The sequence below is a fragment of the Tinamus guttatus genome, unplaced genomic scaffold (genome assembly GCF_059628265.1).
Source record: "Tinamus guttatus ecotype Peru unplaced genomic scaffold, ASM5962826v1 Tinamus_guttatus_pri_ptg000045l, whole genome shotgun sequence".
In the NCBI taxonomy this organism is placed as follows: Eukaryota; Metazoa; Chordata; class Aves; order Tinamiformes; family Tinamidae; genus Tinamus; species Tinamus guttatus.
In genome coordinates this window covers 2,220,506-2,237,825 of record NW_028288579.1, presented here as the reverse complement: position 1 = coordinate 2,237,825, position 17,320 = coordinate 2,220,506, and the positions used below count along the sequence as shown (strand labels likewise).

General features: G+C 39.2%; 1 protein-coding gene across 1 annotated transcript; it reads left to right on the top strand.

Annotated features, from left to right (window-relative positions):
* The first annotated feature begins 2,181 nt into the window (after positions 1-2,181).
* Positions 2,182-16,298, top strand: CEP95 (centrosomal protein 95). The gene is made up of 21 exons (XM_088537453.1): positions 2,182-2,342; positions 3,369-3,547; positions 4,601-4,708; positions 5,240-5,353; positions 6,390-6,498; positions 6,957-7,066; positions 7,969-8,183; positions 8,559-8,628; positions 9,256-9,293; positions 9,573-9,694; positions 10,045-10,180; positions 10,329-10,440; positions 10,894-11,075; positions 11,377-11,469; positions 12,111-12,261; positions 13,399-13,565; positions 14,427-14,501; positions 14,952-15,104; positions 15,688-15,834; positions 15,939-16,010; positions 16,084-16,298. The coding sequence occupies exons 1-21, from the start codon at positions 2,182-2,184 to the stop codon at positions 16,258-16,260; spliced, it is 2,691 nt and encodes an 896-aa protein (XP_088393579.1). The 3' UTR covers positions 16,261-16,298.
* The last annotated feature ends 1,022 nt before the right edge of the window (positions 16,299-17,320 follow it).

Below are 17,320 nucleotides of genomic sequence, written 5' to 3'. Positions count from 1 at the left end.
TAACTATCCGGCTGCAGATGTCATAAAATCCATCTCGAAACGTTCTTTTAGACTGTTAGCTGTGGCCAGGGTGCTTTCATAAATATTAAAATGCATGTGATTGCAAGCAGGGCCTATTTTTATCTTTCCGAATTCCACCCCGGGTCTAGTAAAGCGATTTAAAGGTCACCAGGAAGCGCGCCAGTGCACCACGGGACACGGCGGCCCCTTCGGAAAGTGCAGGTGTGACAAATGTCCGGCACCTGGAGTGACTGGCCCTGCTCATCTTCCCTGCTCCGTTACCTTCAGGAATAACTTGCACGTCTTGCTGCTACCTGTGGCTTTAAGCACATACGAGATAAGAGTCGGAGCGTAAATATAAGCAGCCATATTGCCCGAGCACATGAAAACAACACACAGAACAAGCGCCCTAACAACACCCTCCCTACGTGGCCTCCCACCTTCTAGCGAGCTGTGGTTTAAGACTTTCATGTAACAAAAATAACTGTATTTGACAGTTACAGGCATTTTATTTGCATTTTTGGTCTATTTATGCTCCTAGTTTCTAAAGCACTCTGTGACAATCAGTTTCACAATTTAAATGTAATTTTAAACACTACCTGAAAAGTAGTTCCCTTGGCTTGAAACATGCTGACAATAAAGAACAAGGGGGCAACTAAAAAGTGAATTATTAGAAATGGTAAATAATAATTTCCCATCCACTTTTTTTCCTATATTTTCTGGGTCTTAGTATCTTCTCACTCACCCTTTTTCTAAGCCAAAAGCAGAATCTACTTCTTTAAAAGCACTTCCACACTTCTGATAATCCTTGTCACACTTAAGTTTGCTGCACACAGAATGCAAAATCTACCCCTTATTTAAATTTGCATAATGAAAGCAAAATGGTGGTTTTGTTTTGCCTTGTTTCCTAACAATGGCTCTTCCCTTTTTTGATTGCTGCTAAGATTGAAGCAAAGTTTTCAGAAAACAGTACTAGGTGATTTCATGACTAGCCCTCACCTAAGTTAGGCCTATGCTTTTTTCTTATCTACACCCACAGCTGTTTCTTCTTTACAAATGTTGCTTTTTACATAACTCCACACAATTTCACCTAAAGAAACCGAACCTCTCTCAGTCTCCATGTAGTCTGCACACATCTAAACTGCAAGAAACTTCAATTTCCTCTTTGAAAAAAACAACAAGAAACTTCCGTATTTTTGTGTTTCATCCTTTTAAAGTAAACATTTTTTTTCCTCCTTGTTCTCTTCCTTGAGCCAATATACGCAATGTAAAACAGAGGCCTGTAGAGCTGTGTACCTATCAAACTGAAATCTGTGTTTCCTGGGGCAACATGAAATTCCAGAATCCCTAAGCAGTGTTGCTTGTGCTTAGTAAGGAAGGAAATCTGCTTTCATCTCCAAAGACCTTCAAAAATTTGTAAACTGGCAGCTACATACAGACAAAATCTTTTAAGTTGCATTTCTAACCAATGTCCTGGCACTCCTATTGTCCTCAAAAACCACCAAGTCACACGGCATTTTCGCGAGCAAACTTACATCACCGGCTAAGCTAAACCAAACTCCCCAACCGCACACTAACCCTTTCAGTGTAAACAGTCATCTCCGCCTGCTAGCAAACAGCCGGCCCTGCAAGGTCAAGTGCTAGAACTTTCCCCCGCTCCACCCCTCCTGCCAAAGCCAGCCCTCTCCCCTCCTCAGGCCGCAAAAAAAAAAAAAAAAAAAACCTCACTTCAGGGCGCTTAAAGGCGGAACCTTCCCAGCAAACCTCCCCAGCACCGAGCCCCTGCTAAAGAGTGTGTTTTTTTGTTTGTTTGTTCTTTTTTTCTTTTTTTTTTTTTCCTTTTTATTGTGCGCTGCGCGGCCCCAGGGCGGTCCCGTCCCGTGCGGACACTGAGGCGGCAACAACCTCCCCGCGGCCCCAGCCCGCCCCCGGCCTCGCCTCGCCACCGCCTTCTGCGCATGCGCGAGGGTGAGCGCCGCAAGCACCCACTTCCCCCCACCCCGGCGCCGAGGGGGGGGAGGCAAAGCCGCGGTCACGTGACGCTGAGGCACGCGCCCCGCCCCGTCTCCGCGGCAACCCGCTGCTAAGCGCGACCCGCGGCGGAGGCGGGACATCCTCAGCCACAGCTAATGGCGACGGCTCTCGGAGAGGCGCCCCGCCGCTTCCGGCGCGGGCCGCCCAATGGGCGCGCGGGACGCCGCGAGGGGCTGTTTAAACTACGCGGTGCGGGCCGGCGGGCCGTTAGCAGCGCCATGGGCAGCGCGGAGGAGACAGGTAGGGGGCCGAGGAGAGCGGCCCCCCGCCCCGCTGTCCGCGCGCCTCCCCGTGCTGGGAGGGCGAGGGTGCCGGAGGGAGCGCTGCCGTCCTGCAGCTGGTGGCTACGCGCAGAGCAGCATTTCCACCTACTCTTCTTTTTTGCTCTGCTTTGTTCATGCTTGCTTTTCCCTTAAAACTGCTTGTTTGTGGCTTATATATATATATATTTATTGTATATTTTGTTGTCCCTTCTTTCTCTTAATGCCACTTTCAAACTAGAATATTTTGTTGTCCCTTCTTTCTCTTAATGCCACTTTCAAACTAGAAATAAAGGGCAATTGCAACTTCTTTAAGATTTGTCAGCCTGAACTGGAGGAGATGCCATGTTAATGTTTTGTGCGCTGCGGGGAAAAAAATGCGAGGGTAATGTGGCTTTGGAACAGAGGGAAGCCTCGATGGATGTGAATGTAATTCCCCTGAGTAGACAAGGGCAACAAGAGGAGAAAGTGATAGCTGGAGTAGTAACACTGCTTTTGTTCTACTCCTTGAACAGATGTCATATCCTATTTCTAGCAGTACAAAGTTGCTGATTAAAAGTCAATTGCTTTTGTAAGATATCAGCTCATGTCGTTCAAAAAAGGTGTCCTCTTTAGCTCCTGAGAGAGATGTTAAAGATCGCCATTTAGATCATCAGATTATGATTTTTTTTTAACTATAGCTTAAACTTGCTTAAAATACAGCTTAAAAATGCTTCTGCGTAGCAGAAGGGCAAATTCTGAACCCTAAATGATTACCATGGATGTTAGATTTGTTTCTTTTATCTACCATGAAAGAAATTAGAAGTCTAACTCTAGAACCTCAGTGTCTTCTGGCTGTCAGGTCCAGTTGTGTTCTGACCACATCACTGAACAAGGTGCTGGCATGCATCATTTCGTACTCTTCATCCATCCTTCTGTCTGAAAGAAGCCAGGGCACAGGAGAGAAAGCGTAACTGGTCCTGGAGTCTGAATGCTCAGGGTGGCCTGACTGGGATACCAGATACTGCAGTCACAGACAATTAGTCCTAAGCTTAAACCTCATTTCATTATAACTGTCTTATTCCCGCGTCTTAGCTGCTGCTGTGTGTTTATTATTATTATTATTATTTCTTTCTTCTTAATAGACTGGGTTGACATTGCCAATGATCTTTTAAGAAGATGTCATATAAACCAGCAAATAAAGCAGCTCTCGGAATGTGGTGCTGATGTGTTCATTCGTCTTTATGAATCAATTTTAGGAGAGAAAGTACCAGGTAGGAACATTAATTTCTAATGTTGTTAGTTTAACTTGCAGATCTACAAGGGAAAACATTGATTATGATCTATTCTATCTGTGTTTTCTAGATCTCTCACTTGAAATTTGATGGCATGGATTATTTATTAGAGATGTAGAGATTTTTACAGTGTTTGTGGCCGTCTAAAGTTACACACATGAAGATAGTCACCCTCTAAGCAGACTAAGTTATACAGGCCAAATAAGTTTCTTTGCTGCTATAAACTGCGGCTGTGAGGAGCATTTACTAGTAAAAATACACTATTTTTTTTTCTAAAATAAACTATGCCCTGAATTTATACATAGATACAGTATTTACAAAGGATTTGAATTTGCTTATTTTAAATAAGTGTTAGTGCTGACTTCTGCATAATAAAACGCTTAATATTTGTAGGCTCTTAAGTAATAAGTTAAGATAAGCAGTACTTGTATCACAACAGTGATACCAATTAAGTAAGGCTATACAACCATGTATTTGTATTTGCTTTAGGGTAAACTATGTATGTTTGGAGTGCCAAGACTTCTTGTTCTGGAAGATTTTAACAGCCTTGAATTAACTAGCAGCTAATTGTAGCAGAAGACCAGTTGAATACATACCCCACACTAAAAATAATGCTACTCCAAATTAAGATCAGAACACAGTGCAGTGCTGCTAGTTACTGATATGGGAAGAAAGCTGCTTAAGACAAACTGTAATTCAAATGTGGTGTTCTGAACCGAATTTCAGGGGAGTGTGCGGTGTGTGTGTGTATACACCTGCTAGGAGTAAAGGAGAAAAAATAAACTTGCTAGTCTTTCTTTCAGCTGATAAAAATCCTTACCTCTTATTCTGATTAGTCTAAGTTTGTAGGTGGTGTCTAATAAGGTTAAATATTAAAAATATCACAAATATTTAAAAAATGCTCTTCTACGTAAATGAAAACTTGAAAGTAGGTTAGTTGAAACATCAACTAACATCAGTTAGAAACATCAGTTTAACAGCAGTTAAATTATCAGCTTAGGTAGCCTATAATATATTGCTTATTTTAAATAGATTTCATAGCTACTCCTAGAAGCCAAGAGGATGATGCACATAATATACAAGCAGTAATAGATTCTCTGGCACTGGACTACTTGCAGGTCAGCTTGTCACACATCACTGGTGAGTACTTGTGTTAACGTTGACAGACACTAAATGAATGTTTAATTTAAAAGAACCATATCTTATCAAGCAGACTTTCATACCTGTGTGCAGGATCTTATAGCATGTTATAAATGTCTTTAAAATGTTGATCTCGTCTTAGACATCAGGTATAAATTTAGACAGCAAGCAGAGAATAAATAGAAGCCTTCTTACATAACACAGAGCTCTAAGAAATGTGAAAGTTAATCAGCAAACTTCACTTGTCTGCTTAAATGTTACCTGCAGTTTATTGGCTCAGTATTTTTTTGAGCAGAGTTAAAATTTGGAAAGCTTATTAAGATATGTTACACCCTTATGTTATTAAGATATATTACATCCAGATCTAGCTATCTATCAGTGACTCGAGATGTTTTCTGGGCTGAAATCTTCAGAAGAATTTCCAAGCAATTTTTCCTAGAAAACTCTTGCAAGATTTTTTCAAGCTGTTTTTGTTTGCTTTTATATATTTTTTTTCTTTAAGTACTATTATTAATAGTATCTTCTGTTAAGGTGAGAACATTGTGAAAGGAGAAAGAGAATCTATCAGAAACCTTCTTGAAATATTTGATGGTTTGTTGGAGTATCTTACAGAAGAGGACAGTGAAGCCTCTCTTCAGAATGGAGGTGAGTGGAGGGAGTTCCCAGTTTGAGGTATTATGTCATGCCCCTGTTGTATGGGCGGTATCTTCTAATGCTTGATAGCCTGTCTGCTACCAGTTAGCTTGCTGAGGGGTTCTTAGGTTCTCATGACCACAGTTCTTGGTGTCTGTGCATTGAATCCAATCCCCATAACAGATGAGAAGTGTCCTGCTTGTTTTCACTAGCAACTATAAGGAATTATGGCCACTTAAAATATAAACTTTGTGGAATCATATTTGGGACATACAAGATCAAACAAGTGTTTCCCCCACCCCCCAAAAATACTAAAAGGTATATACTATGTATAATACAATAATATGTTTTCTGCTTCATTCTTCTGGCAGAAGCCTACTCCAGACTTACTAATGTTTCATACTAATGAGTGCATTAGTGACACATTAATGCACACAAGGGCTTCAGGTTACCTGTGCAGGCCATCTTGGGGCTAGATCCATAACAGGGCTTATTTTGAGGAAGAAATTGTAAACTGGAAGAGATGGAGCTCAAACCTCCAGAGGCGGCGGCGTTGCTGTGAACTGAGTGCTGGTCTTCTGGTCTCACAGCTGATAAGAGCTGTCACTGCTGCCTGTTGCACAGCGTGAGCAAAGGGGGAGAGCATGTGCTGGAGGAGATTAAATGCTGCCTGCCCTGCTGCGCCGTGAAGGGGACACAAGAGGCAGTAGCAGTGCTCAGTGCTTGTGCTACTACTTTCCTCCTCTCATAGATGTTTCCTGCCAGTAGTGCTATCCAGTAAATATTAGTGGCACTAATTTTTCTAAGTACAGAATTTAATTATTTTGAGGAAGAAAAAAGGACTTACTTAGTAACTGAAACAATAAGGCATATGATAGCTATGGTGTTTTTCAAAATTTACCACAAATTGACCTCTCCAAAAATATTTTGGATATCACCATTATAATGTTGTCTTGGTTTTAAGTTGTTTTTGATAATATTGGCAATAATACCTGTTATTGGGAATGAGTAGTTTTCCTAAAAACTAATGCATCTTAAATATTAACAGATGACACAAACTTTCTATTTAACAACAAAATTCCAAATGCACCTCCAGAGTGTATGGAAAATAACATTGGTGAACTTATGCCATCCTCAGAACTCTCATCAGTTAAAGGGTAAGAACAATTCTGAATATTTGCATTGATGCAATGATCGACTATCTTTGCATTTCTGTGAAACAGCTAGTATATTTTTGATATTATGCAAGTAGGAAACATATGCCGATTACGTATGTCCAATGGAATGTGAGGTAACTTTCTCCTCTAGCTGGGCAGCAAGCAGGCTAAAATTAGATCTAGAATTTTTTTCTTCTCATGAAGAATTTTAAGATGGCTTTTAGTTTCCCTTAAATCTACTTTACACATGGAGTAAAGCAAGTTCAAAGCTTTTCCTTTCCACTAGTTTAAAACGACTGCATGAAACTAGGTTAGATTTATCTTCAAGATGTCTTCATTGGTTAGTTTTATGGATGTTGGTTTCTTATTTCCTGAACTTTAATAGCTAGCTAACTGAAGCTCCATCTTGTGGACTAAAGAGGCAAAGACTTTTAGAATAAATGCTTTGTTCCTTTTAGGTCCCAGTCAGAGACTTTTATGCCACCTTGTGATGTGGATGGATCAGGATCTACTCATGAATTAATCAGACTTGGGGAGCCTGCTCAATCATTTCTTGACAAAGAGGAAGGTGAGTTCAGTAATTGATACACTTTTAAGACTATTCTCTAGCAACATTTCTAAGATTTGGGGATACATTTTAATAAGTCTTAAACAGTTTTGATAATGTATCAATAAACTCTGATAAACCCATCAATAAAGTAGCAAAATCAAACCTCACTTTGTCCCAAAACTTCCTTCAGTCTTAAGTCTCTAATACTATTTCTGTTTAGGCACACATACATATGTCTTCCCTCAAGTTGGAAGCAAAAAGAATAGCTCCTTTCACAGAAGCTATGGCAAAACTCCACAGCTTTTTGACAACAGATATGTAGATGAAAGTAGTGGCTCAATTCATCTTAACTAAATAGTTCATAACACGATGCCTTAAAGTTTTTTTTCTTTTCATTTTTTCCTTTAAGCACTACTTCTAGAATGCCAGCTCCTTGAATTTTTGAGCATAAATGGACAACTGCAAGGGAATAGAACCTACACACTCAGAGGCCATTGCACAATTATATAGACAATTTTCCAACATTAGAAGTGCCTTTGTAAAATAATATTGTGATTACCCAGGTTTCTGATAGCTAACCTAACCCGTTTTGAGCAAGGGAGTAGGGGAGGACCATAACCATGGATGGAAGCACTGTAGCTATTAAAAAAAAAAAAAAAACAAAAAAAACAAACAAGGAAAACGCCTTCATAACTTCTGGGACTGTCTCAGGGAGTAGTGGAGTTTGCATCATGATCTGGGGTATTTTTACTTAGCTAGGTTTCGAAGAAGCTTCTTTTTTGGTTCATCTAACCAAAAACTGAAAAGCTAAGTGGTTTTTTTTTTTTTTTTTTTTTTTTTTTTTTTTTTTTTGAAAGCTCCTTCAATCTGCAATCATGCCCTGTAGGTGGCTTTAATGTTTTTCATATTTGTCTCTTAAGGGTCAGTGGAGTCTGCTCATACCACTGAGTTTCATGAAAAGAATTTGAGTTCTGGTGCTAGAAAGCTGGGGGAGCCAATACGCCAAGCTATTCCATTGCTGCCACCATTCCAGCCTTCTGAGACCAGGCCACTTTATCCTGCAGGGAGAGATTGTCAAAGCTCAGACAGCCAGTCAGCAACTTTGGTTAACAGTCAAGGACTAGAAACTCCGACGGTAACTAGAAACTCTGGTTTTATTTGTTAACTCTGCTTCAATTTTAAGACTTTCTTCTAATGTGTTTGTAGAATGTGAGTAACTGGGCTCTGAAGTACACTTTTTAATGTGTTCAGTGAGAATTTGTCTTCATATCAACAAGCTAGATTCATTTTCAGAGTGTATTATACAAACTTGGGTTATAAATTCATTTTTCTCTGGATGCTCAGAAGTTGGAGATGCACATGTGTGCAAGAACACGGTTTGCAATACAATTGTATTTATTTATACATTTAAAAAAATCTGCATTGACATCCATTTGCAGACAAACCTATTGTATGACCTTCCTGTCATAAGTCTCCTGTAAATTCATAGGAAACTTGCATTTTCTTTCAGCGTGAGACATCACTTGCACAAAAATCTGAAAGCTTTGCTGGTAGTGTTCCTCTGTCAAGGAAAATGCCTGGTGAGAGTGAATTTTCCTTCCTATAGGACAACTCTTAAGTGTCAAAGGTTGCTTTTGATTTTAGTAGTGGTATAAGCCAAGAGGGCTCTGAAACTGTTAGTACTTAAAAATGGTTACTTGGGCATATGCCACATTCATATTTCTCTGTTACAGGGAAAGGAAGTAGATTCAATTTAAGATATTTACTGTGCTAGAGAATAATCTTTGTCTGCAGTTCAAATCTTTTCTGACTTAGCAAGTGCATCTATGCTACAGAGATTGATAAATACATAGATACACACATACTTTTTTTTTTTTTTTTTTTTTAAACTTGGACCACAACCATTTTCAGGTTAAATCAGAGTACAGAATTGTTCAAAACATGGCCCCACAAAAGCCATTTTCAGCTTGAGGGAAAAGCAATAAAATGTTCCTATGGTAGAAAAGGCTTAGAAGCTAGTTTTCAGTGCTTATTTTCTCTGTTGCCTGGGAGACACTGGTTACCTTTCTAGTTTCTATAGCATTCCCATGACACTCAAAGCTCAAACTGTGTAGCTACAGTTGCTTTGTCACCCTATTCTTTTTAAATAATTCAGTTTTATAGCAATCTATACAGTTCACTAATGCTTTTGTCATTTGTTTCTGCAGTGGGAGAAGAGCATGGTCCTGAGGACAGTGTGGCAAAGGTAATTGTTGCATATTTATTTGTAGAAGTTCAGACAATACTTTGGGATTGCTATTTGATTCTCCTATTATCTTTTGAAAGTTCTGGGTTGTCTTAAGCCTGCAGATTTCAATATTGTTGTTTGCCACTCTACTAACATACATGATCATATAGTTCAATATGGTTTTTCCATAAAAGCTGTGGTAGAAACTTTCTCTTTTGCCATAAACTGTGATATTTTTGAGCTTTACCGTGGAAATATCAATGAAATTTTAACTTACTCTATCATTCATTCTTGTAGGTTCCTTTGGTAGATGGAACTTCCACATCTACTTCCCTCTTACATGAGGAACTGTCAGCAGGCACTGAACAAGTAACACAAGCTGCAGGACCTGAATCAAGATACCTGGCTAGAAAGAAGAGGCAAGTTTGTGTGTGTGTGTGTGTGTGTGTGTGATTTTGGAGGGGTGTGGAGAGGAAGGGTGGTGGTACTGAATCAAGATAAGATTTAGTACTTCACACATACCTCTTTTCTTCCCCTCTGTCTAATAAGGTCTCTTCCTTTTCAGATGCAAGACAATTAAAGATCAGTTTCAATAGAAATCTTTTTTTTCTACTAGGTGTCATAAATGTGTATGTATGTGACAAAGCTTTTATTCAGCCCCATAAAATGTGGTTATACAAAGAGACTTGGAATTGTACGTGGTAGTACTTTAACTGTTTTTTTTTTTTTTTTAAGAGAAATGAAATGTTGCATCCACTTTCTGTTTTAGGAGATCTGAAAACTCTTCCACAGATTCGTTTGAAGAAGAATCTGTTTCCCACATAAAGACAAAGGAAGAGCTATCTGAGCAAGAGCTACATGAAATATCAGAGAAACTCTCTCGAAGGTTAAATGAATTAGATTTAGTAAGTGACAATCTCTTCTCTATGCTATCAGATCCATGTCACCTTGGTGGTGATGGTTGTGGAAAACAAGAATATAAATATTGATAAAAAAGAAATCTTCACTTAACATCTGAATTTTATTGAATGACCCCCCAAATCTATCTAATAGATGCTAAAGAGAGCTTTGGGTGAGCATGCCAGAGAAGAGTTGGCAGATGAAGACAACCTTTCTCAGCACAGTGACAGTGTCATGGATTATCGCAGAAGCAAAGCTCGGCTAGGTAACAATTTTTCTTGTGATAATTGAATTCATTGACAGTTCTGAGTGATCCTAAAATGAGGGCCTGGACAAAATGCCTTTTTTTTTTTTTTTTTTCCTAGTACTGGATGCAGCAGGGACAGCTAGGTATTTTAAAACCAAGGTGTGCTGTTGTTGTGGGACTATGATTGTGTGCAACCATGCTATATGTAAACCAGATTATAAAACTATCGTGACTTGATTTAATCTACATGTGCAACATTATTTTACAAGATGGAGATCTGCTCTTTTTTCAGCCTGGTATACGGGTGGTCTCTGACCTTCAGATGTTCTTTCTACCTTTTACTTTCCCATCTTGTATATGTCCTATCCACTATCACACAATCCAATTTTGGGGTGTTTTTTCCTTACACTTGGCTGGAGGACTTTTTGTTTCGGGTTAGATACTCATCAAAGCACTTACCTCTTCTTCCAGATACTCCACATATAAAGAAGTACCCAAACAGGCCACGCTCTCTTTCTCCATCCTCACCCCAGTCTCAGCACCAACTGTCTTCTGAGCTACAAGATAAGCTTTACAGAGATGAAAGAGGCCAAATCGGGAAAATACGCAGCCAACTACAGAAAGAAATGGATGAAAGAAGAGTAAAAGCAAAGGTAACTTCTGGGTTAGACCTATTAGTTATTGTTGTTATTACACTAATAAAAATGAAAACTTACATGGTTTACTTACTAGCAGGCTTTGGCCCACTCCAAGAATTTTGTGATGTATTTGTAGACTGCTGAGTAGATGATGTAGATCCCAAATTTGGGGAATGGGAGAAGATTGAGGGTTGCAGGGGAAAGGAAGATGTTGAGGGAGGGTGCGTGTCAAAATAACAAGTTCATGAGGCACATATCTGAACTGATTGAACTTCTGTAAAATCCAAGCAAAAAGTCCGTCCTCTCTATCTTCTAGCTTGTGTCTAAAGCCTATGAAGATGAATTAAGAATTTATGAAGCTAGAGAGAGGCTTAGGCTCTCCAAGCTCAGAGAAAAAGCCAAGGAAATGGTATGTCATGCACTGCAGTGACTTTTTTTTTTTTTTTTAAACCTGTCTTGTGGATGTGTCCAGACATTGTGGATGTGTTTGGAGGGTATAAATGTGCCTGGATTTTCATTGTCATAGTTTTTTAGAACTGTAATTGATGTATGCTAATGAGGTAGACAAAGACAGCCTTTCTCTAAGATGGGTAGAACTTGGGGTCAAGTGCTTTGAGTCCTGTACTTGTGGGTATTATTCTTAGGAGTGACTTAATCACTGTGCTTATCACATCAAGTGATACCTTTGAGACTGGCAAAGAGGTTCTCACTGCTTTCTTACCTATTGCTTGAACAGCAAGGAACACAAGCTGAAAGGCTTTGTCATGCCAGCATGAGCTGCCCTGGTTTTGTAGCCTTTCCAGGAGTGGTCCATAGGCTGTTGGAGTAGTGTAAGTGCTGCAGAAGAACTGAGGTTATGCAATAGTGAGTTTTAACCTTCATTTGAACTTTGACCTGCATTTGGTTGATTCTGGCCTTTTATAGAATTAAATTCAGTAAGTGCAACTTTTAATTCTAAAGTTTCAAAGCCATTTTTAAATTCTGATATCCAAACTATCAGTCTTTCCCTTCTCATACCTGTCCTCCATCTGTTTTAAATCTGCTCCTAAGGAACAAGAATACAAAGAAAACATCTTTAAAGAACCTCCAAAAATGCCTCAGCCAGTGAAAGTTTATTCTAGAAAAACCACACCTCGGAATCCCAAACACAGCCAGTGGATTCCAAAACGAGGGACTGTGAAGCCAAAGAAAGCAGCTCCAAGTAAGAACTGCAAAACTATACTTGGTGGAAAACTGGCATCCTTTGAAAGCATGTGTTGAACTCCAAGAATAAAGGCATCAGTCCAAGATATACCAGTCAGCTGAAGCATTTTCCCCTTCTTATGACCTCCATATGTCTGGATTTTTGTTAGGGAAGATAATGCTTTAAGTAAATGTAAACCACTAACATACAATTCAAAACTGTGACCCATCTGCTACCTCCTTAAAATCTCTTGGATTCTTTTCAAGGTGTGTTTCCATTACTGCTGCTCCTGTGCTTATGTTCTTAGACTCTGAGCAGAGTTGTCTTTTTTTTTTTTTTTTTCCTGAGCATATATTAGTTTTGAAATTAGACCTCTAGTTTGAGGGGGCTGGTGCTGTCCCTCATGCAGATAAGAACTGAATCTGTCACCGTCTTGTGTGTGTCAGCTTGCTCAGGAGGGCAAGATGCTGCTAGTGCTGCCACTGAGCAAGTGATGCTGTAGGAACAGCCAACAAACAGAGTATAGACTAAGATTTGGAAACAGCATTCTGCTTATATGTAAGCTCACAGCATAGTCCCCCACGCACATCTGAATGCACAGGTACAGTGATGTGTGTGGTGTGTGTTGTGGTGGGTTTTTTTTTTTTTTTTTTTTTTTTTTTAAACAAAGATATCCTGGGAATAGCTGGTTGGTGATAAACCAGTCTACTTTCCACCTGTTTACTTGACCTGGATCTGTCACTACTACTACTGTACTGGCATTATTTTATGTTGCTGCAGCCAGTGAGAGACAGTGAGAGGGAAAAAAAAAAAATCACTGTCTGAAGCATTTGGAGAGGGGAAAAAAAAACTTGCTAGATTAGCTCAAACATGGTGGGGGGGAAGGGGAAATCAAGCTTGAGCTATAAAAGGAATTCTTCAGCAGAGGAAGCAAAAAAAATCCTTACTTACTTGGGACCACTTCTGCAGCTGCTGTACTGCCTCCACAATGCAATGTCCTGCTGGGTTTAGCCTGACATCATCATAATGGCCTCTTAGTTACATACAATATTCAATCTAAATTATTTCATAGCAGAGGTTGACACTGTCTGGGAGAATTTACCACTAAATGTGTTCTCCAGGAATTTATTGCTTACATCTGTCTTTACCTTGTAGTGAAAGTAAAAGATGATGACCTCCTATTTCTGCTACTGGAAGAATTTCCCCACCTGCATATTTCCCACCATACCATGAAAAAAATGTGTCAGCAGCAGCTCGCACAGATTGAACAACTTAAGGCAGCTTCTGGCAAAGACAGAGCTAAACTGAAACTCCAAAACGAAGTGAGTCTTGTTATTCTTACTGCTTAGCTTCATCATGGACAGTACCTCTGACAGAACAGGAACAGACCTCATTTTTATTAGATAAACAGCAAATTATGATGAGTTTTGTGCAGCATAGGGTACATATTGCTGACATACAGTGTTACAAGATAGTTATATACTGGCTTTGAGATAGAGAGACTTACTTGTAACATGTGCAAGCTTAAGAAAAAGATGGCTTTTGTTTCCTTCACTTTAAGGAGTATACTAACAAAGTCATCCAGTAGCATGGATAAGGCACTTAGTGGCTTAAATCTGAGCAGGCTTAATTAACAATATGCTCTTTCTCTAGGAAAGACTTGTTCATATTACTGCAGCCCAAGGTTTTATAGGCTCTCTATTAAACGTGTTTTGCACAACTTCACTCTGATTTCTGAGAGGATACTTTGCACAACTACAAACAGTAAAGCTGAGCCAAAATAATACTCACTTGGTAATTTTTGAAAAGGTGCAGGGAGGAGGGGAAATGCTTCCTGCCTAGGAGGACATGATTCATTAGAATAGCGAATGTATGTATGAAGATACAGATAGATGCAAACTTGCATCAGCCACTTCAATACAGCATTCTATACCAGTTTTTCTACTACTGCCTAATACCACTTTTTAAAGCATTTAGAAGCTTAAGTGCTGATTCTTAAACAGTTCTACTGTAGCTTAAAAGTTAACCAGCTCTTGTAGCTCATAGATAACTCAGGCACAGTAACTTTCTCATGTGGAAGAGCACTGGTCAGACATGAACACTGCCCTACTACTAAAATACCTATAAAAAACTGTTTATCCTGCAGAACAACAGAAAGTTTTTTTTTTTTTTTAAACATCCAGGTTCAACAAGCCCTGAGGAAGCATGAGCTGCTTGCTGACATCATTAAAAAAGATCAAGACCATAACAAGAGACTGGTATGTTCTTTGAAGGGTATTTATTGCATAATATTGACTAGTGAGAACACAAATTCCCTGACTAATGACAGTGGCTGCTTATCTTATGATAATATTGTGCCTCTTGAGTAGCTCTGGTCTCAACTGCCATGCTAATGTTTGCTGTGTGGCTACTGAGGTCATGGGAATGGAATTATTATCATTATGTTGCACTGTTGCTTTAAAAGTATAAACAAATCCTGAGAAAAGGCAAGGAGAAGCAATTCAGGCTCCTGGTGCCCGAATTAAACACTAGCAACCATGGCAAGACATTACTTTGCTAAAGTGGTGATTAATCCTTCAAACCATAAATCCAGTGTAAAACCGGGCTAGGGAGAAGCTCTTTAGAAAATGACCCTATTTACTTGACAAAGCTTTGAAGCAACACCTCCAGGAAGCACAGTGGTCTTATGGCTATTATTCTCCATTTAGCAAGAATTTAAGCAACGCATCTATCGACAGAAACGGGCTCAAAACAATGTCAGAGAGAAACGCCAGCAAATTGCTCGAGCCAGGAAATACTATGAAGATTACCGGGTTCAGCTGCGCGCCAAGATGATGAGGGCCAGGACACGGGAAGAAAGGGTAGGTAAAAGATGTCTTGATCTGCAGGTGTGGAATTCTTGCTCTGGGGAAGCTCAAATAATGGTACAAGTAGAAGGAGGACAAGTTAAGTAAACAAAGGATAGGAGCCAGGATTAAGTGGCTGGTCAGCCAAGTCCTAGATAAAAGGATTCCTCCTTTGGACGCACTGATGTAGTTTAGGGCAGACCACTGTAAAATAAAGGGTGCTTGCCAGGGTTAAGGGAAGGAGAAAGGGGTCAGGTATCAGTATGGAAAGAGGGCTCCTAGCAGGAGAAATTAGGGGAAGGAGTTTTCAAAAGCAGTAGAATCAATCTATTCTTATAGATGCTAGCTAAATAAAATAATCTTGAACAGTCTCTTTAAAAAGTGATTTAAAAAAAAAAAAGCTTTGCTTGCTCATCTTTGTTAAAACAAAAACTTTATACATGTAAAGCATCTCATTCAAACAAGCCCTATTAATCAGATATTTTAGCGTTTCTAAAAAAAACTACTGCTCTTTTGTAACTTACTGGGTAACTTCTATGTTTCTTGTTTTTTGTTGTTGTTATTTGTTTTGTTTTTCCCTCCTTTTATTTGTTGCCAGATATTTAAGAATCTTTTTGAAGAAGGCTTAGAAATCCAGAAGCAAAGACTAAAGGACTTGAGAACATATGCTCAAGAAAAACGTGCTGAGCAAAGGCGAGAGCATCAGAATGAACTGGAGTCTATGGAGAACTATTACAAAGACCAGGTAAACTTAATCTGCATCCAAGTCAGATAAGGGTGGTTTGTTTTTCTTCACTGGAAACCTTTGTTTTCTTTAATTGTTTCCAACTCAAACACTTTTATGCTTAGTTTTCCATGCTAGCAGAAGCTTTATCTCAAGAACGCCAGGAAATCCAAACCAGAGAGAAAGCACAAGCTCAAGTAAGTATTTTTAGTCTTGTACAAATGGTTTCTTTTCTCTTTGGGTGTTGTGGCTAATCTAAGTTTTCTTTAGATGCTGCGGAAAACAAAGAGAGACCTGAGATCAAAGATGGAAAAGGAGATCCAGCAACTGCAGACGATGATAATGCAAAATGATGAGGACACCTTTTTTCAAGAACTGGAAGCAGACAGATTGAGATCTAGACTTCAGATGGCTTCCTTTCAGTATAGCAAAAGCTCTTTCTTTTAAAACCTGTGGTAAATATCACTCAGTTCCCTTTCTGGGTAAGGTGATGGGAATCTTTGAGAACTGCTCTAGCTAGAGGTTGATGTGTAGCTACTATACTGTAAAGTACCTGTCTGTCATCTTGACATGTCCAAGTTTTATGCAGTGCTGCTTTTATGATAACCAATAAAGTTTTACCTTCTTTGCAAGGCTGGGATAATGTTGAGCTTAAATGTAGGGAAGGAGAAAGTCAATATGTATTGGTGAAGTAATCAGATTTCTCTTAACAGTTGAATATTGAGCTGGTTCTATTGATTTTTAGTTAAAAATATACATTTATATTATTTAACCAGAAGTAACTAGACTGAACAGCTGAGTACAAGCTTTAATGTAATGTCAATTGCTTAAGGAAGAAAAAAAAACAATTAATTGAGTCAGTAATCAAGTATAAGCTGCAAAAACTGAGAGTCTGAAGGGGCCTGTAGGCAGCATTCCTAATTATTGGGTGGGGTATATGACTTAAATCTCAACAACTTTCTTGCAGTTACTGTTGGGAGGAGCTGTAAGTTAGGATACTGTTTTCAATACTACATAAAACTCAACTCACACTAAAAACAGGTGCTGTGGTGCTTCAATTGCTCTATTTCAAAAGAAAGTCATGCTAATGGTAGATAACAAAGAGTCAGGCAATAACTTACCAACTGATTTACCATATTCTGTTTTAGAGTCAGATGATTTGGACTAAAGCAATTCTGTAAGACTGTACTTGCCTTTAGCTTTATCAAAATATATCCTATTTAACTAACCACCTTGAGGGTAAGGCAGACTAGTGCTACTTCTGTCAGCCTAGGAGACTAGGGTAAACAGATAAAAATTTTCAAAATTCAGCTTTTAATTCTCAAGGCAGGGGCCTGTAAGCTTTACCTCTAGCAGGGAGCTGGTACCTGTCTTTTACAGAATCATTATCTACTGCTGCTAGGAAAAGATCCAGTTCAGTAGAAAATTCAGCAGGAAATCAACAGCCATAAGTCCTAAGACATGCAAATACATAATGGTGAATACTTGACAGACACAGCAAACTACA

What these genes read in the sequence shown, in the direction of transcription:
- CEP95 (XM_088537453.1), top strand. Translation starts at nt 2,182, where the DNA reads ATGGGCGCGCGGGACGCCGCGAGGGGCTGTTTAAACTACGCGGTGCGG. An exon ending in CAGAAGCAAAGCTCGGCTAG is followed by an intron (nt 10,441 to 10,893) that starts GTAACAATTTTT and finishes CTCTTCTTCCAG; the next exon opens with ATACTCCACATATAAAGAAG. An exon ending in CCAGGACACGGGAAGAAAGG is followed by an intron (nt 15,105 to 15,687) that starts GTAGGTAAAAGA and finishes ATTTGTTGCCAG; the next exon opens with ATATTTAAGAATCTTTTTGA.